Raw genomic sequence first — 21,759 nt, forward strand, 5'->3', positions numbered from 1 at the left:
CAATTTGATGATTGGATTATCCTCAATTGGACTTTTCCCCTCAAATGTTTTGTGGAAACTATAACAGGTCAGATGAATTAATAAGAATAAAATAAAATAATAATGAAAAAAGTAAAACAGTAGTGATTGGAGAGGATTTGAGTCTTGTCTTCAAAGGAAACATTTTTTTCGCAATTGTATGTCATCATTCTGTAATCTAGTGTGTCTTTAGATGGGTATTGATTAATAGAATTAAATCACATTGATCTTCAGGAGTTAGTAGTCGTACTGCGTTTAATGAGTCTGGTCGCCCAGCAGCTTTTTCTAGGGCCTGACGTTGTCGAGCGCGGCCCGTGCCGGTGATAATCCTAGTAGTATAAAATAACATCATTATTTGAATTCGTACCGACCATATGTTTTGAAGCACCGCACTATCTTGAAATGTCATTTTATCCACTAAGCTTGGCTTTCATCTTGTTGAAGCTTAAAACAAGTAATAAATTCAGTGATTCTGAGACATTGTATGTTTCAAACAAACTGTAAAACTGTAAAACAATTGTGCTGTGAACAAAAAATTCTTGCCGAATTCATTTGTCAGTGAAAACATTCAAACATCCCTAGAGCTAAGTTAACTAGAATCGTACACACGGTAGCCCATATCACGCCAGCACACTTCGCGACGGCGGATCTGATTCTTGGTACTAACTGTTCTCTTTATCCTTTCCGCAGGAAATCACCCCCGAAGTGTGTTCTACTTTGGACCTGATCAGCTTAGTAAAAATCAGAAGCAGAGCAACACTCACCAAAAGTAGGTGGAGAGGAAATAGTAAAAATCACAACCCAAAACCGGGTCAAACGGCAAAAGTTCAACCTTACTTCGGTCGGTCGGTCGGTCAGTCAGTCAGAACAGAAGTGGCTCATTTCCATCCGATATAGTGACAGACGGGTGAAGTGCGAGAAGCAGACAGAAGCTGGACACCGGTAGCTGCTTTGCCACCCGTGGCGTAGGCGAACGGTTGAGCTTCATCGTCAGTGGTTCAGAATGGAGACGATTAACAAGGAAAATATACAAATAGGTGATAATAATATTGGACCAACAGTCATAGCAGCAGCGACGGCCACGATAGCCAGCCCTGCACTAACACCACCACCACCAACGACGACGACGACGATGTCGATGACGATTTTCAAGCTGCGAGACGAAAAGTCCCAAATCGAAAAATCAGTTCACTCTCAGTCACAGTCGCCGTCGCAGCAGCCAGCGAATACGGGATTACGCGCGTGGTTCCGCAAATCGAATACTTGTGGCAGTTTGTACGTGAAGTGTAGTTGCAGCTCGTCGGAGGGCGGACCTCATGCCAAAACTGCAGTAGGGGTGGGTAAAGGTGTGAGTAGTTCTCAAAGCAGCCACAGTCGCAATCGCAGTAGGCCGTTCTCGACATCGGAGAAGGATTTTCGCAAGATAAAGTTAGTGCATGCTTTCGCGCATCCCGACACGACTACTTTGTTTACCGATGAGAATAAATACGCGAATAACATTGGAGAATCACCGACGCGTCCACTGATTACTTCTGCTCAGGCTGGCGAGTTTGAAGTTCTGCACTCGACACATTCCAAACGGTTATCGATTCCGAACATCGATCCGGACTATGCGTTCCATCCGGAGTTCGTGCTCAAGAAGATAACACCGAAAAGTAACGGTTTCAGTAAGGAGGAAAAATCCGCGTCCATTTCCATTCCATCGTCACGCAAAATCTACCTGAAGAAAGGATCCAAAAGCTTCCCAGGACTGTCTCCTTCCAACAGTAGCGTTGATTCAATTCTACGCTCTTTCGCGCGAAATTATTCGGAATCCTCGAGTGTAGACGAAGTTAACGAAGAAGAAGAGCAGCAGAGCTGTCAAGCTTGTGGGATTGAAGAATTCAGCAGCAGTTCACAGGATTCGTATATTTCATTTACTGCAGAGCAAGATCCTAACCGAGGTTCATTCAGCAACTGCAACATACGGCAACTTTCGCTCAAATATGCCGGAATCGGTAGTGGAGGGTATGAAGAAACTAGTTTAGCGAAGGACGACAAAACTATTAGTGAAGGTGATATTCATTTAGAGGAGGACAAGGAAAGTGTTCCGATTTCTCCGAGTACAGCTAGCGTTTGTCCGGTTGAAGACCCCTGCTGTAGTGATATTGTTTGTGATAGTGAACAAAGTGTTTGTAATCGAGTCAGTAACAGCAATGACAGCAGCCCTCAACCGACGCAGCTGCTAAATCCGTCTCCGTGTTCGACGGCGAATCGAACCGTCAAACCAAAGCTAGATCCTTCGGCGCATGAGTTTTTCATTCTATCCGGAATCCTAGGACCAATGGGCAATGGATCGTCACTCATGCGGAAAACCTCCAAGATTGTGCCGAATGTCGATGCACCGGTCAAGGAGAAGGTAAGTTGAGATACTGGACTGGAGTTTGCCCTCTTGTAGCAAGATTAAATCGATCAAACGAATTGCTTCTGCTTCAATTGAAATGTGACGCCACTGCGCTAATTGGCTTGTTCAACAGCGAACTGATCACGGGACGACGTTCGAAGAAACACGCAGCTCAGTCCGGGGCATCACGTTCTGATTGTTGTTGTTGTTGTGCAGACCGATCCCAAATGACTAACACTGTTGGCCCGTATGACAACACTCGGCAGATGGTGGTTGATTAAGACCGATTTGTGCTGCGGTTGGTGATTGGCATTGGCCATACGCGATGAAAATTAGTGTTCATTGGCTGACTTCCACCGAGTCTGAGTGCTTACTTCGGCGAAACCATAGTAATTTGTTTTGAAGTTATACCTACTTCAGAGTTGTTGTTGTTTTTGTTGTGCCAATTAAAAGCGGCAGTCTGTCCTGAGGTTGTGAACGAATTTTGATTAGAGTGTGTTGGTGGAAACTCATTGATTCAAAATGTTCTAAAATGGCTGACTGATGGCGTTCATTAGCACTGTTTACTTGAAGCTATGATCGACTTTGGTTGTTTTCAAATAATATCTGTTTGGTCGCGAAAGTTTATACTAGTTATTAGATCGATATTCCAAAGGGTGTACGGAGTCAAATTACAACACAAAAAATATTTGGCATAATTCACTCATTCAACTGATCATCTCTGAACTTTCGTGGAATCAAATTAATGATACCTTCCTTGCTCTTAACACAACTCATAAGGTCTTGTGAAACGTTTAGACTAACATATTTGTTGAGTGGAATTCCATTTTTACTTCCTTCTCTTTTAATTTATTATGATAATTACGAAACATCTGCTTCATGATGGCTCAGTATTTCTCAATTGGGTGTAGTTCCGGTGCGTTTGGGGTATTCAAATCCGTCGGTACGAAGTTGACCTCATTAACCTACCCTAGCAATCCAAAACATCCTTCGAGTAATGGCACGAGGCTAGATCCAGCCACAAGAGCGTAGGACCATAGTGTGATCTTAGAACTGGAAGTAGCTGCTTTTGGATTTTTTCTTTTGTCGTGAATACGACTTACTTTACTATGGGGTGCTTTTTCAAAATTTACCCTCTGGGAGAGTGATAAGTTTTTGATCGTGAATATCTCTTGTTGTATCTAACGAATCAACATAATTTTTGCTACATGCCATCGGAAATATGATCACAATTTTATGATAAAATTTTCAGTTGTGTGACATAATCTCAAATAGTTCAAAATTAAACTTTTCTGAAATGTTTGGTATAAACGAGTATCAAAGAGGATAATTCATAAGACGCGTTTGCCTTTCTCGTGGTTTGAAAGCTCATAGCTCAGTGATCTGTGGAAGGATTTATATAATCTAACTACCATTAGAATCGAAATTTTTCAACTTAAACGTGTATAGCAAAAGCATTGAAGTATTTCAATAGTACACTATTGAAAAACCTATCTCATTTGACCCATGTCAACACCAGCCAATCAAAACGCGTTCTGAGGAAGAGAACAAAATATCTGCTGCTGTAAAACCAATCGTTCGAGAAAAATGTTCCGAAAAGTGGTGAAAATCGTAGTGAGTTCCACAATTTGGTCCTTCTGAATGCTAGAAACGAATCCCTACAGCATATTGATAGTTTCTTTCAATAAATTATGCAAATCCGGAATGAAATAATCGACATTAAAATTCTATATGCGGCTATTTTTATAGCCGTTAGGACCGCCTATTAGTGAAAAAGCTACAAACGAAATCACGTAAAAGAAAGCTCCTAACAAAAATTGAATCAGTTTGGATTCTATCGCCAATGCGAGCAGATGTATTTTGTGCCGTTTGCAAAGCTAGTTTCGCTTCCGATAAAAAAAAAAGCGATTGCGTCACAGCTGCCAGTCATTTGCATTGATGAAAAAACAACGGTGGAGAGCATTACACAAAATCACGTTCTAATGGCTCAAAATTTTTCTAAAGAACTATTAGGATTTGTTGCTCGCAAATCGAAGGAAAATATCCTCAGTTTAGGGCAAATCTAGAACTGTTTGAATTGATCAACTAATTGATATTCGGAAGTGTTAAGGAACATGTCAGTTGTTTTCGTATTCACGACATCCAGTTATGTCTCTGACATTACCCACCCGCCTTTTTTTGTATATCTGCCCGTTGATCGTCCCGGTTGTCACAAATGGAGTGTTGCCTTTATATATGGGCAAATAGTTTGCCAAATCATGATTTTTTTTTGCAAATTTCTAAATTTTCCACTTTCTAACGTGTTCTGCAACATTAAACTTATGATGGGCATTAAAAAAAAACAGAAGTCTTGCAAGCTGCCGCACGGAACCTCTCGCGATCGTGAAATAACGAAAATATTAGTTGTTTTTCTGAGTTTGATTGGTTAAAATTTGGTACAACAAATAGATTGTTGTTTATTCTAAACTGTCATTTTTTTCGATCAACAGAAACGATGGTTGAAATAACAAAATTTTTGGTTGAAAAAAAGATGCTGTCAGTTAGTCAAGACACACACCTTCCAATTTCAATAAAGATTTTAGTTACAACAACCGACCTTGTTTTTGATTTAACAGTTATGTGAGTTGAAAAACAAATCTGTTTTAGTTGTTGTAGATATCACGATTAGTTATAAATATTCCTTATTGATATACGTTCTGATTTTTTATCTGAAAATTCGGTATGTTAAGATATATAAAAAGTATGTAATCTTATATATTTAAAAATGGATGTAAGTTTGTATGTTTGTGACGCGATAACTTCGGAACTACTAAACGGATTGCCACCAAACTTGGCACAGGTACTTCTTGTATCTCAGCGATAGTTTATGGAGTATATTCATATGGGAGGCAGCGTAGCAAGTTTCAAAAACAAGGGGGGTCATGGAAAAGTTCATATAACTTGACAAGAATCGATACGTTTTGAAGACCGTAGAACCATTTTGCATACCTTAGATATGACTATATGGGGAGTGGATGTAGCAAGTGCCTTTAAATAGGGGGGTGTAATGTTTAAAACAGCATAATTCCGAAACTACTGAACGGATTGCCACCAAACTTGGCACAGATACTTCTTGCTCTTCTGAGATGGTCAAAAGGATATTTTAATGGGGGACGGATCGTAGTAAGTGTTCTTAACAGGGGGAGGTCATGAATTTTTTTCTAATTTGACGACAATCGATACTTTTTTAAGACCATAGAAATATTTTGCATATATTAGATATGATAATATGGGGGTTGGATGTAGCAAGTGCCTTTAAAGAGGGGGGGGGGGGGTGTAATATTTCTTATGGCATAACTCTGGAATTACTGAACGGATGGCATAACTCCCAAACTCTTTAACGGATTGCTATCAAACTTGGATTATGTACTTCTTGCTCTTCAGAGATAATTATAAGAATATTTTTATGGGGTGAGGGAGCGTAGCAAGTAGGCTTAACAAAGGGAGTCATTGAAAAAATTATCTAATTTGACGAGAATCGGTATTTTTTGAAGGCCATGGATACTTTTTGCGCAATTTAGATATGATTATAAGGGTATTTGTGTAGCACGTGCCTCTAAAAAGGGTATGTATTGTTTGTGACAGCATAACTCCGGAACTACTGAACCGATTGCTATCAAATTTGGCACAGGTACTTCTTGTTCTTCAGAGATGATCATTAGGATATTTTCGAAATTTATATAACTTGCAGAGAATCGACATTTAGACTAGAAGGAGGTTTTTTTTTAAATAAATTTTCATCTCCCATTTTTTGTATTTTAGTCTCAGCATAACTACGAAACAACTAAACGAATCGCCTCCAAGTTTGACACATGTACCAAAGGTGGGAGTCGATATTTTTTTGACAAGCACAGAAACTTTCTACACTACTCAGGGTAATCATGGAGGAGATCTGTAGTAAGTTCACTGACAAAAAGGAAGTTAAATCAAAATACATTATAAGGTTATTTTGAGGATGAGAGAGTGGAGTAAGTGCCCTGAACATGGAAAGTATAAGGGAAAATTGATAGGGTCATACGAAAAATTAGTACTTCTTTACGAGTACCGCATATTTCTAGCAACTAAGTGAGGTTCACAAAAATATTCACAAGAGGGAGGGGGAATAAGTATTCTCAACATTAATCTGAGTTAACGAAATCATACAATTAATGCGCATTTTTATGTAAATTGAGAAAACTGTCGACTCAAGATGATGGAAATAAGTTTACAACAACATTTCTATTGACTGAATCGTTATCCTGTAGGTTTTCCTCCCCGAAGAACGGCCAAAATGGTTAAAGCCTTGGTAAAATAAATTATATAAAAACGATATTCTGAACATGAACGGAGTATTTTTCGATCGGGTTTCCGTCTAAGTTATTTCACTACAAAAGTATTTCACTAAGCAGGACAACTTCAAGAATTTTTTTCGGCCTTCCCTTCACGAAACATTTTCGAGCAACGCCGGGCAATTCAGCTAGTATTTAATATAAATAATATATTATATTATGACGGTATAAATAAAAGTTAATATTGTTGTAGTAACAACATAACAGAAAAATAAACTAGAAACACGGTTTTTATTCACTGAAGTAATGATTGTTGATTTTTTAGAAAGTCACGCATCAAATTAATTGATTTCTATGATTGGTAACTGATTTGCGAAAAAACTAGTATATCAATTCAAAGTCTAATGAGATCCTATGTTTCTAAAACTAATTTTTAATTTTTAGTTTTCGGTAAAGGATCTCACTCATATCCTATCAAATCAAGTATTATTTTTAATGAAGCAGAAAAATGATACTACCTTCCACCTTTCGGTATGATAAAACCTTTCTCAGCCCTTGCTTTATATTAAATGAATTATTCATTGAAACCATTTTTATTTTTGTTTTTAATATACTGTTTTTTAGCAGTGCTGGTGTCAACGAAACTTTCTAATTGTTACCACTATATTACAAGCAAAAAGTCGAACCGAATGCACTGATTTTTATTTTTTGAGCCATTGCAACTTACAGTTTCAACAGTTTCAACTGAATGAATATTAAACATTTTCAATTTAATCACTTTGTTCATACAATGTTTGTACATGACTTGAAGATAACATGAAGCTCATTCTGTAACATGCATTTCACGATGGAGAAAAAAGTTGATTTTAAGACCAAAATTCAAACGCATACAATTCACTGGGTTCTAGTTTTGATTAAACACGTTTTAATGGCTATCAGTTCTGTGCACAGCACTACTTTATATCAATCGTTTCTTCTTGTAACACCAGAGCAGTGAAGATGTAAATAATTTATCATAACATTAATATTCTGACAACTAGTGTTAAGATAAACATTAATTTACTATCATTCAAAAGTTACACGTGTATAATAAGCGAATATCGTTTGCATGAAAATGTTTAAGAAACTCGTTTGAATTTCAACTAAAGTAATGGTTAATTTTCCATTGAGGTTTTTGTTTTTTTTTGTGCTGTTTTTGAAATTAGACAGCATTAAAAACAATATATTTTTCAACTACTTCAATATGTGCAAATCAAATAGCAAATTGGTTGAATCAACTAATTATTAGTTAAAACAACAACTGCAAGAATCAAAAATTGCGAAATTGTAGTTTTTTTATTGGAGGGTTTTCCGTGCAGAGCAGTATGGATTTCGCTTGAAAGCTTGAACTGCCTGCTTCTGATCCTTTTCACTATACGGAAATTTTTTTTAGGCCACTTTTTTTCCTTCTGATCAATAGTTGAACGAACGTTGTACCGATATACTGTAGATTGTACAAATTCTAGCTTTCTACCGATGAAACGATAAACGAAACCTTGATTTCCAAGCTACCAGCGTGAAATTAGTGTTGTGAATACGACTTACTTTACTATGGAGCACCTTTTTAAAATTTACCCTATACAAGAATGGGTAGAACGTAATCATGAAAATTTTTTGTTGTACATAGCCCAAGAACATATTTTTTCTCCATTCTATCGGAAATATAATGAACAATTTATGATATTAAACAATTACTCAAAATTATAGTTTTCTGAATTAACAAATTACTCAAAATTATAGTTTTCTGAAATGTTTGGTGTCAACGAGTATTTAAGAGAAAAATTCGTGACAAGCTTGTTTGTCTTTCTCGTGCTCGGACGACGATTTTGATGCAGAGAGCAAAACTGCATGCTCGCTCTACCAACTTGGTATGTATTAAATGTAAAAATTGTCAACTGCGCATTTAGCATTTAGCTTCAGCAAATTAATTATTGAAGACCTTTTATATATATATTTTTTATCATAAAATTCTGGCCTCTTTGCGTAAAAGCTTTACGTGGCCGATTTGCTTACATTTTTGTTACTTAACAATTTTTTGTTTTGCTATTGGATCTCGTTGTCACCCTTTTTCTAAGGGAAGATGAGTTTCCATTTCTACCCAACGAGTATCGGGGGTCACTTTGTCCGCGGCTTATCTCATCATCCATTGCTTCATCGTCGGTGTTGTGTGTGTTTTCCGTTTTCTTTTCGTTGTCCTTGTTGATCGTAGTCTTGGGCTCGTTGAGAGTTGCTGTAGATGCGCCTTGTTGTACTTCGGTTGCAGTTGCTGGTTGGTTGGAGGGTAAGTTGTTAACTGCAGCTGGTGTACTTTGTTCTATAGGGGATACTGATGGTTTCGTTGAAGGGGATGCTTTATTGTTGTTGGTGGCTGTCACAGGTGTACTGGGATTGCTTGGGATTGGTGTAAAGGAAGCACCGTTGTCCTTTGGTGTAGTTGTCTCCTTGTCCAGTTTATCACATGGCTTACCGTAGTGAACAGCTTTTTGGCAATATTGACATGTGGCCATCTGATTGTCATAGGTAACAAGTGATTTGCACGGAATTCCTGTATCCTGACCGAAAATCACATAAGAAGGTATAGCCTTCTTCAAGTGTATGCGTAATAAACGTACGCCATTTAGAATACCGGGGAAGTTCTTCCACTTTTCTTTTTCGATAGAGAGAATCTCTCCGTATTGGGACATAGTTTTGCGAATATAAGAATCGGTGACGCTTGAGGCAAAGATCATGCACACGCACTTCTATTACACTATCTTCCATATATACTGGAAAGTTGTACTCAATGCTTTCGTGCTCCACATAGTGCACATTGTTATTGTCTTTTGCGAATTGAATTGCATCCAACTCTTTATAAAACTGGATGTAAACAACACTATTTTTCTTATTGCATTGAAGTAAATGCACACGTTTAATGTCAAGATGCGTTTGCTCCTTAAGCAAACCTTCAAGTTCTCGTATGGCGGTAGCTTTTGTTCGTTTGGTTCACTCATTTCGAGGTTGTTCTATTGTTCACTACACAATATTGTACTTGGTTTCTTTCGTCCCGAACGTAAGCGGTTTTGTTTTATCGACTGACTTGGATGAGATGTGAAAGCGAACTGCGCTGCTGGTTCTTAAGGCCCATACTCCAAGAACGTTTTCGGATGAGCATTTACTTTCACAGACCTTATCATGATATGTCATTTTTCAGTACTTAGTACCATGAGTACGTACCGCACGCAAGAGTTATGCAACAGTGGCCAGTTAGGCGCTTAGATGCTGATTGGTATTTCCATAAAATTCCTGGATGTCAACAACATTGACTAGATTCTATTAATTGAAACAATTCAGTAATGTACATCTCACAATACTTAGCTCACTAAAGTACGTTGGATTGTTTGTATGGAAGTGTCCTTCATTACGCCGAACCGTTTTTTCGCGATTGTCGCTTAAATTAAACCAAAAATAGCATTATTCCAAAAAAAACAGTTATGGCATTGCCCTTCGATGCAAAACAAAAAGTGTTCTGCAAATAGCTGAAACTTTACGTCTGCTTGCCGGTTTTTGTAGAACTGCCAGGTGCAATAACAGTGCGACATAAACTGTTGTGCGCTGATGTGTAGAAGACGATACGTAAACGAAATTAACATTATAAGACATTTCGGTTCAAAGACATTTCAGGTCAAAGACTATATAAAATATTCAATTTCCATATCTCGCGGAATTTTTGATAAGGGCGTGAAAGTCAACAAGATAAACATCTACTCATCAAATATATCTGATGAAATAAAACAAAAAAAAATCTTTGCTATAACTTTAATGCTCAAATCGAAATTAAAAGTAAATGTTCAAGAATCAAACAAGAATAGCGATATCACCCTTCCGAATTTTTCCATGATTCGAGTAAAATATATTCCTTGAAAAATCCAGTGCTTTTCCAGACGAAATAATTTAATTTGTTTTTTTTCTGAAATAAGCAATTTTGGCTTTAATCACTTGTTAAGAAGAACTGTTGTCCAAAAAGCCAAATTTATGATCCCATCGCGCATCTCAAGTTTAGAATTCAATTTATGATTTGAACCAAAGCTGTGTCCATTTAGAATCTGTTTCTCGGTAACGAATTGATGTACAAATAAGGTTCTTACATCAAAATAAGTTCCTAGTTGAAATTTCGAATATATCTGTAAATTGTTTTAGCTGTAACTTCTTCATTTTTCAAAAATCACGGATCAATCTGTAGGTTTTAATAACAGCTTTAAAATAAAAATTATAAAAAAAATCGAAAACCTGATTTTATTTTAATTTAATATTTTTGGTTCATTTTGAAATTATTGAGAAAAAAAATCAAATTATTTTTTCAGTGTATATTTTTTTTTAGAGTGTCCTATTGATTCCCTACAACTTCTTCCTGAACGCCATTTTTGTACAATTAACGGTTTCCGAATTACAACGAGACCCGTAAACTGTTTTAGCTGTGACTTCTTCATTTTTCAAAAGGCACAGATGGGATAGCCATCATTCTGTAGGTTTTAATAACAGCTTTGAAATAAAAATTTTAAAAAAATTAAAGCCATGCTTTTTTTTATTTAACTTTTTGGGATTATTTTGTAATTATTAAGAAAAAAAATCCAATTTTTTTTTCAGTGTATATTTTTGTAGAGTCATCGATTCCCTACAACTTCTTCCTGAACGCCCTTTTTGTACAATTAACGGTTTTCCGAGTTACAACGTTTTGAAAAAGGTAATTTTGGTGAAATGCAAAAATACATACGCGCTTTTTAAAAATCAGTCGTGAGTCGAATTCACCTCTCCATCAGTTCAAAGCTTATGGTTTGCCATACTGAAGCCATGTGCAAAGTTTCATTCAAATCGGAGAAGGTCGAGTCTGATGATCTGCTAAGCATTTCTGGAATTCCTCGTGAGAGAATTTTTTAACTTTTCTTCGCTCTAATTCATACTCTGAGTATTTCACGGCCCTTAAAATAAATACTGTCGGATAATGATCGTTGCTGTGTGGAATTTCCCAAAGGAGAATCGCAAGTTGACAATTATCGCAGAAAATCACCCTTATACTATATAAGAGCGGTAAAAAATCAATGTGTTTTGTCGGTTACGTCACTTATACAATCATATATCTGGAACCAAAAGCCACAACCATTTGATCTTCGAACTTGATCAATGGCCCGACAGTGGCTTTCAAACGAGCCCAGGTTTGTTAAAATCGGTTCAGCCATCTCTGTGAAAATTGAGCGCGTTCAAATATCTTCTAAAAGTGCACACACACACACACACACACACACACACACACACACACACACACACACACACACACACACACACACACACACACACACACACATACACACAGACATTTTCCGATCTCGTCGAACTGAGTCGAATGGTATATAACACTATGGGTCTCCGAGGCTCCGTTCGAAAGTCGGTTTTTCCAGCAATTCTAATACCTTTCTATAGAGAAAGGCAAAAAGGAATACTGATAGCAACCGCCGCGACTTGAACCGAGAATCATTGGATCGTAAAGCAAAGTCTTGGCATTACATTCCTTTTTGTGGAATTTGGCCTTTCTGTTTCAACAGACTTCGCAGCCGATTCTTAGTGTACAGAATCATTGCATGGCTAGTACTATGGATCCTACTGACACTAAGAACCCTTCCAGGTCGTGGCTCGAACATACGACAACTGGCTTGTAAGACCAGCGTCCTATGCATTGAACCGCCAACCCGGGACGTAAGTACGTCTATTAATCGACTGAGCCAGAGAAGCATGCGTCTGCTTGGCTGGTAAAAGGTGCATTTAAATTCATACAGTCGCACCTGCTAGCACAACGCAAGTTACAGTCGAAACCAGTAAAATTCAAGCTCATCTAACATTAAGTCATTACAAATAAAATCTTCAGTCATTTTACAAATTAGGTCTTCATGAATTACATCGTATGAGGGATTAAGTCACCTGTAAAATTCAAATCTTTTTTGGAGTGTAGATTGACGTGTATAATCCGAATTCTAATCCATAATTTTCTTTCCATCCGACAGATTCGCAAAAACTCAAAGCTACTGTACGGCAAACGGACGGTCCTAACGAACGGGCGGCGGAAGTCCATCCCACCTGCCAGCAACTCGGACAGTTTCCAGTCGTACGGCAGCACTCCGACGCTGTCCGGTGAAAACCGCAAAACACTGGAAGATGAAATCGTCGGTCTGCGGCAGTTGTTGAAGGTTCGAGATGAGGAAATCAGCAAACTGAAGCGGGAGATTGACAAACTGAAAGTGAGTAGTGGTAGTAGTAGTAGTAGTAGTGGCATGGAGTCATTATCAAACTGCACCTAATTCGGTCAGGGTTTGCTGGTCGATTGTTTGATCTGTAAATGTACCGCAAAAACAGGACCGACTGTTTATCAGAACGGTGCTAAGAGATGTGTGTTTGTTGTTAAGTTTAAGAGCCATGAGTCGACCAAATACTCAATAATTAAAGTGCAATGAATCAGTGTTTATTAATTTTGACATGAATCTTGTTTGAAGTGGAGAGATACTAGAAAAAAACAGCTCTTTATTAGGAAATTGATATACTGTAGCTTCAAAATTTTTATACGTGTTATCAAAAAAAACTGAAGTATCATCAGTTTATTAAAAGCTTATATTGAACTGCTTTCGAAATAAATTTTAATTTATAATTAACTGATTTGAATTGAAAATTAGACTAAAAAAAACAAAGAGAGTCATTTGACTCACGCTTTCGATTAGGCTTCTAGTAGCCAAATTAGACTCTAACTTGTAGGAGGTCCTTGAACCGGAGACGATCTTCCAAGCATCATCTAAATTTGCTACACTAGACATCAGGGAAGAGAAATAACGCATTCATTTGAACCATCCTCGCTATTATTTCCATGGGCACTACATCACTCCCGGTTATTAGTCAAGGTCCTGTCAAAAATATCGATTGGTAATGAATGAATTCATAAAATCGGTCGCGTGTCCCGAATTGATAATTTCAATATTAATGATTAAATATGAGTTTTACGACATGCTCGTTTATACGTTATTACGATTATTTCCTCTTGCTTCTTCAGAGTGTCCTCCAGCAGACGGCAACGAGCAGTTTGGAGCTTCAGCAGCAGCAGGAGAATCCGACGCCGACGGCCAACTCGAAGGTCAATCATGTTGTTGAGGGCGATCTGCTGTCCAGTATTCAGACCAACTACGTTATGGCCGGTCAGCACTTGCCAATATCCGAACTGTATCGCATCTCCGGCAAGGGTTACAATTTGATTCACTCAAAAATCAGTAATAATAATGGAACTAACGGAATTACTAATAGTTATAACAACAATAATAATAACAACAACAGCGGTAATAAAGGGGCAGTGCTGATGGCAATGAAAAAGCAGGGTGTCTCCGGAGAAAGTTGCGAACTGATGGGCAGTCCTTCTGATATTAAAATTCCTAAATATGAAAAGGATTACAGGTAATGATTGAGTTTCCATCTAACGTTCAGGACTAATTAAAATTTTTTCAACCACAGCGCCAAGCAACTGATCAAGGATGCCATTTTGGAGAATGACTTCTTCAAGAACATCGACTCGTTGCAAATCCGTGAAATTGTCGATTCGATGTACAGCCGTGAATACCACAGTGGCGAATACGTGATCCACGAGGGTCAGGCCGGGTCCCATCTGTACGTTTCGGCTTCCGGGGAGTTCGAGGTGCTGAAAGATGGCCAACTGCTGGGATGTATGGGTCCCGGAAAGGCATTCGGTGAACTGGCCATTCTGTACAATTGCACCCGGACGGCTTCGATTAGAGGTACTTAGGTTTATGGGAAAAGTTGGTAGAAAAGCTAATGCATCGTTTTCTTTTGGAAACAGTTTTGTGTGATTCGCGAGTTTGGGTTCTGGACCGGCGGGTATTCCAGCAGATAATGATGCGAACTGGGATGCAGCGGATGGAGGAGAATGTAAACTTCCTGCGGTCGGTGCCTCTACTGAAGAATCTGAGCAACGATGTACTTACTAAAATTGCTGACGTGTTGGAAGTGGTAAGTTGAATCGCTTTTCGTTTGCCCTTGGAGTTTTTAGATTTTTCGAAGAATTCTGTCTGATAGTTTTGTGTTATGAAGAATCGATTAGAACACTAATTTGATTCCTGTCAGAACAATAAAATCTATTGTGTCAATTTGATCTATGATTTCTAGAAAGGTAGGAAAACCAGCACTCAGTTTATGGTTCGTGAGAAATTAGTTCATCAGACTTTGGATCGATTATTGGAAATTCTTTTTATTTCATAGGTAGTTCAATGGGCAGAGCGTTTCTGTGGATTGAACTCGAGTTGCCTATTTTTTCCAATTTGTTTCCTTTTGAAATTAATAGAAAAGTTATGCTAAGATGAAGATTTCACATCAAAACGATTATAAAGTGACAGAATCCTCTTTTCTTCTAGCAGTGAGACTTCCTTTTCATGACTGTTTGGCGAAATTTTTTTCACTCTATTGAAATTGATATAAAACTGGGTTCAACATCCAGTTAAACCAGTTCTCAGTCAATCCGAATTACATTTTTTGTTATGTGAATGACATAGTTGCTAGCAGATATATACTGAATTGGTGTTTCAACCATCAATTGCTCGCTGTTGATGTCAGTTCCCTTATCGAAGTCAGTAAAACACAAAAACTATAGCGTGGCAATCCCAGAAAACCAATGCCATAATCTCTCCGATCCTTTAAGCCTTCCTAAATTCGGAGAACTCATGCCACTGTCCGGTTTGTCACTCTGTTATCTAGTGTGAAAAAGTGTATCCAAGGTTGCGTCCACTATGATTCCACCACGGTCAAAGACACTTCCGAGGTGCGCTTGCGTTTGTATTTTTAATTCAAAGTCAGTATGCGCGGCACCCCGCAATCCTGTGTAAATACGTGTACAATTGTTGTTTTGTCAACTCGAAACGCTGAAAAATAATATTTCATAATGTATTCTGAAAAGGCTGGAACAGTAAAGTAGAATAGAGTAGAGTAGAGTAGAGTAGAGTAGAGTACCCAAGTAACAATTTTTGTTACGCTAGCTTGTTTGTGACTAGTTTGCAACCAGATATTTGAGTGATTGTTTCTAACATTCAACCACTTGCATGACTCAAAAAGCGCAGTTTCTACTAGTTGTTAAGTCAGCTAAAAATAAGTTGTCGTTACGTTGTAATGCCATACTGAAATAACTTATCTTTTCATAACTTGAAAATAACTTGTTTTCGAGTAAACTAGTTGAAACTTAGTCACCATCGACATTATAAACATTGAATGAATCCAGAATACTTTTCTATCTTCAATAAAAAAAGCAGGAGAGTGCTTTAAATCACAAACTTGATACAAGGTACAAATTTCACAACGATTTTAAAACTGTCGAGCGGAATTCAATTTTACTTAACTGTTTTTCATGCGCCTTCAATCAGAATCTGTTTATAAAGATATGAAAAATAAACAACAAAATAACGCTATGTTCAGAATGCTCAAATTAGAGTGATTTCTTATCATTTTAAATTCATATATCATGAGAGTTATAATATTATCACAATCGATGCTCAATCCCTATATTATTTTCTTCGTATTTATGACAGTGCATAGAACAAAAATGATTATTCTGCCTTTCACTATTTTCGGCAAAAAGTAGTTTGGAAAAAAGTAATCTCCTGGTTTTATTTACGTTTCATACACTTCTTGAGACTCCATATTGTATTCGCCATATTCAAGCCAACAAAGGTTGTTTTGTTTGCATTTTCGTTATCATAACGTTGGGAAAACCTACCGATAACTATCTGAATCAATGAAGAATTATATGTTATAATCTCATAATATCTAAGTTATTACTACATCAATTCACATAGTAACGATTTACATATACGCTTACGTATTTATAATGGTTTCGCAACCTTTTTTCAACTTGTAGCTAAAACTAAAACTGTGATTAAAGATATGTTAGAATCAAGTAACGATAACTTACTAATGATAGCTAGTTCAATGTTTATGTTATAAAGAAACACTGCCGTCACCTTGTTTTAACCAGCATAACATAAAAAAACATGTTCGTGTTCTTGTTGCAACATAGTTGGGCTAAGTGGTATCAGAACTAGTTACGGGTTGCCAATATTGGAGTCTAATAAACTTATTTTCAACTAGTAGCTAGTAATAAAGTTGCGATTAAAGATATGTTTGGATTAAGTTACGATAGCTTATAATTTATGATTAATTCAATATGACAAAAAGATGTGGTGATTTGAAACCTAAATAAATATTTCGTAACTGGTTATGTTATGAAGAAATATTGCTTTCACCTTGTTTTAACCAGTATAACATAAAAAAACATATTCGTGTTCTTGTTGCAACATAGTTTGGACTTAGTCGCATCAGAACTAGTTGCGGATTGCTACTTGGGTAGAGTAGAGTAGAGTAGAGTAGAGTAGAGTAGAGTAGAGTAGAGTAGAGTAGAGTAGAGTAGAGTAGAGTAGAGTAGAGTAGAGTAGAGTAGAGTAGAGTAGAGTAGAGTAGAGTAGAGTAGAGTAGAGTAGAGTAGAGTAGAGTAGAGTAGAGTAGAGTAGAGTAGAGTAGAGTAGAGTAGAGTAGAGTAGAGTAGAGTAGAGTAGAGTAGAGTAGAGTAGAGTAGAGTAGAGTAGAGTAGAGTAGAGTAGAGTAGAGTAGAGTAGAGTAGAGTAGAGTAGAGTAGAGTAGAGTAGAGTAGAGTAGAGTAGAGTAGAGTAGAGTAGAGTAGAGTAGAGTAGAGTAGAGTAGAGTAGAGTAGAGTAGAGTAGAGTAGAGTAGAGTAGAGTAGAGTAGAGTAGAGTAGAGTAGAGTAGAGTAGAGTAGAGTAGAGTAGAGTAGAGTAGAGTAGAGTAGAGTAGAGTAGAGTAGAGTAGAGTAGAGTAGAGTAGAGTAGAGTAGAGTAGAGTAGAGTAGAGTAGAGTAGAGTAGAGTAGAGTAGAGTAGAGCAGAGTAGAGTAGAGTAGAGTAGAGTAGAGTAGAGTAGAGTAGAGTAGAGTAGAGTAGAGTAGAGTAGAGTAGAGTAGAGTAGAGTAGAGTAGAGTAGAGTAGAGTAGAGTAGAGTAGAGTAGAGTAGAGTAGAGTAGAGTAGAGTAGAGTAGAGTAGAGTAGAGTAGAGTAAAATATACATCCAATTCCTTTCCAACTAAGCTAGATTCACCTTGTCCTGAACGAATAAGATAAATATCTTATCAAATTTATTGCACCGTGAAGTAGTCCCTTACAGTCAGGTGGATTCCTTTCACTGGTGATTATAGGAGGGTTGAATAACTCCGTCATTTTTCAGATGCTTGTCATAAAAATATATGCCCTCCGTCAAGGCAATTTGTACTGCGGCGAAAACTGTATGCCAGCAAATCGAAGACTATTGAAGAAATAATGAGTAATATCACAGCGGGAAATGCTGTTATTAAGCTTGATATGTTTTCAAATACAATGCAAATTGCCCCAAAAAAGAGTTATGTGTCTTGTGGTGCTGATCGTTTGATCGATATTGTCGTCTGAGTGGATTGCAATATATGGCATTGTAAAACGTAAATAAATCTTGTTCGTTTACCAATTAAAAAAAATGGTGGAATTATTAAACATTTCAATAGGCCTTATCTCGATGGCGCATCCTGTATGTACTACATGGAATAAAAAGTTCCGGTCCTCTCACAGAAAATACGTGCATGGTTTCGCACCGTGTACATTTTTGTTGAGAACAAACCTCTGCACTCTTACCTGCGCATTCATGCATAAAAACAACGGTGAAATTTAATGATTTGCGGTATGGATTTGTTCACCATGTTCTCCAGACCTGGCTCTCAGCGACTATTACTTATTTCCAAACCTGAAAAGGTTTTTACAGAGAAAAATTTTTTCGTCGAATGCTGAAATCATTGCTGAAACGGAAGCCTATTTTTAAGGTCTTGACAAATTTTTTTCAAGGAACATCAAAATGTTAGAGGACCGATAGGTCAAGTGTATCTCAGTAGATGGAGATTATACTGAAGAATAAAAAAAGTTTTTACGGTTCAACTTTTTCTTTGTTAGGCCCGGGATTTTTCATTCCATGTAGTAAGGCTGAAAAAAAAAAACATTCATCTCTAACGTCTCTACACAGCAAAAAAAATTATGAATTTGACTGATGACAGAATTCTACAAACGATACAATTCCTAACTACTTAATTTTTCAAATGACGCAATATTCCACTCGCACAGAATTTTACACGCTCCGAGTGTAATTTACACTCGGCTACCATCTGCCTCTGTATGAATTTATATGTATCAATTATTCAATAATCAGATATGTGCTTCTGTGGTACAGTCGAGTAACCGTTGTACTTGTGAGTAAATGTTCCTCGGTTCAAGTCGCGCTGCTGCTAACGATCTTTTTTTTTTTATTTCGATCAAATTGAAGCCATGTAATTTTCAAATCACACAATTTTACATGTCCTTAAATAAAAATTTGTGTAAAAAACGACGCTCCATTCATGTGCATCTTATAAGATGTAAAATCACAAGATTTTTTCGAACTGTGTAGACTTCTCTTAGATCATCTAGAACTACAATATAAAGTTCATTTGATATTTGGTATTGTATTTCTCATCTTAATTCAAAAAATTTCTACGTTACTGAAAATCATCATTTTTCAATTTTTGTTCTTCGATGAGGCCCTCGACCTCAACTTTTGATGAATTTCTAAGATTTCAAAGGCTTAAAAAATCGATGTCGGCTATTACACTATAAACATTTTTTTATGAATAAAAATCTTTACAAATTGATCACCAGTGTCACCATCTACTACCAATCAATTTGCTACCCGATTTAGATGAAACTATTCATATGAATTTTTTCGAGGATTCAAATCTTTTAGCAACTACCGGTTTGCGAAATTCATTTCACTTTCAATTCGAATCATTTGAAACTTAGTGTACGTATCATGAATGTGCGTTCAAATTATCTTGTTTTTTATTTCGTGTGAAGCGATCCATGGAAAAAATTGTACATATCTGATGCAATCGCTGAGTTGGTAAATGTGAAAGTTATTCAATGTTTACATACCGAAATAACAGATGGAGCACTCTTTACGAATGAATATGCGCTCAAATCATTTTGTTTTATATTTCGTGTTAAGTGTTTAATACACAATGTACCCATGTAAGTCTCTGGTCACCTACGAGAATCAACTGTGCACATGTCAATACTTCTAACAAATTGCTCGCTGTGATAGAAATCTTATTCAAAGGCAATGTAAATTTTCGGTAGTTCTTAGAAATCTTTGATTATCAGAAACTGTATTCGACAATATTAAAACACTCTCGTCGATTAAATTGACAACTGACAATAAACTATATCAAATGTGCATGTGATTTGAAATATCCTTTTATACTCGTGCAGTCTGTTTGCCGTAGTTACATTTTCTACTGGGCTATAAAACGATAAGCATTGATAAGCACTTAGTAGCTTGAGTACATGACAACTGTAAATTTATCCTATTTCTTTTAACTATTTGTGTTGAATTCAAAATGTTCTTTCCTTTATTAATTGATTGACTCTGGGCTTTTTGAGAGAATCGTGGGAAAATTTATTTACCTTTCGAGCTAAAATAACGAAAAATTATATTTTGATTTGGTTTCAATTAATTCTTAAACTTTTCTTTGAATATCATTTATCATACTGGGAGGACAAATTAATTCGGTCTGTTTTTTTTTGGTCAAACAATGCATTTATTTCAAACTAAAACGAATTTAAAGATTAATCAAAATATCGCTAGTCACTACTTTTCCCAACTCTCAGGCAATTTTTGGATTCCATGAAAAATGTCTAGTCTTTTGAAGTGATCTAAGTTTAAAGCCAATTTTCGATTTCTGTGCAAGAAGTTATCCGATGACTTGCCAGATCGTGCTGCATCCGTCAGAAGATCCAGTATTTAGTATATAGCCATATCAGCAGAATACGGAGAGTGCGACAAAATGTCCTCTTGAGCGCGTCCAATATTTTTTTACGACTTTTGCGACATGAGGCCGAGCATTGTCATGCAGGAAAATAACTTTATCCTGTCTTTGCTTGTATTCAGGCCGTCCTTCTTATAATACACAGCTCAAACGCATCAACTGCTGCATGTTGAGTCACTTCCAGTGATTCTGCAAGCTCCTCTTACGTTTGACTCAGATCTTCATCGAGTAATGCCTCCAATTGTTGATTATCAAAAATTTTTGGCTGTCCAGAGCGAGGCCTGTCTTTAACGCTGAAATCTCCATTCTTGAAACGTTGAAACAATTCCCTACATGATTTATCAGCACTGCTGTCTAGGAAGTTGTTCCTGGTTCCCGGCGATATCAGCCCATGGTTCACCCCAATCAATTTTTGGTTTGACGGCGACGATTGCTTTGATCTTTCCAATTCGATAGTCGGCCGCTCGCTGGCATGTTTTAGACAATTTTTTAACCTGACCTCATAGAATTTTCGAAGTGGATGTCTGGTTTTCGGTTTACGGCTTGCGTCGAATGCCACTTCTTTGAACCAATATCAATACAGCAAAAAAGAATTTCAGCACCGAAAGAGGAAACATTTCAAAACAGACTGTTGTCGAAACATCCCAGATCCGACAACTAGGCGCGTTACAATAAAATAAACAGTGTGTATAGACATAAAAAGAATCGTGCCTTAGTTCATTATCGCCAAATTCTATTTTTTCATTTGACTTATTCACACAGGAGCCTGAAATTTGAATCTCTGTTCTATTCTTATTGTAAATTTTGAATAATTTTAAGCAAAATCATCAAGCCATTAAACATTTGTTTTAAATTTATGCTTACAAATTGAACTCCATCTCGGTAAAACGATTGCCATGTTTTAGATTGATCATTCCATATAAAAAAGAATGCCGTTGCAAATGGTCTAAGTATAACACCAATATAATCTCAGCAGGCTAGTAAAAATCCAAATTAGAAAAAATACATATTTACAAGTACTATAGGAAACGGTTGTTATGTGACAAACCGTTATAGTCGG

The 21,759-nt window shown here is 37.0% G+C and overlaps 1 protein-coding gene across 1 annotated transcript in view; it reads left to right on the forward strand.

Annotated features, from left to right (window-relative positions):
• Positions 1 to 708: 708 nt before the first annotated feature.
• Positions 709 to 21,759, forward strand: part of LOC131431250 (cGMP-dependent protein kinase, isozyme 1) — a 36,544-nt gene continuing 15,493 nt past the window's right edge. The window contains exons 1-5 of the mRNA XM_058596851.1: positions 709 to 2,416; positions 12,780 to 13,013; positions 13,814 to 14,208; positions 14,266 to 14,546; positions 14,609 to 14,778. Coding sequence (XP_058452834.1) covers positions 1,022 to 2,416; positions 12,780 to 13,013; positions 13,814 to 14,208; positions 14,266 to 14,546; positions 14,609 to 14,778 — 2,475 coding nt within the window. The 5' untranslated portion in view covers positions 709 to 1,021. The remainder of the gene's footprint in view (positions 2,417 to 12,779; positions 13,014 to 13,813; positions 14,209 to 14,265; positions 14,547 to 14,608; positions 14,779 to 21,759) is intronic.

Source organism: Malaya genurostris, chromosome 2, assembly GCF_030247185.1.
Source record: "Malaya genurostris strain Urasoe2022 chromosome 2, Malgen_1.1, whole genome shotgun sequence".
Classification (NCBI taxonomy): Eukaryota; Metazoa; Arthropoda; class Insecta; order Diptera; family Culicidae; genus Malaya; species Malaya genurostris.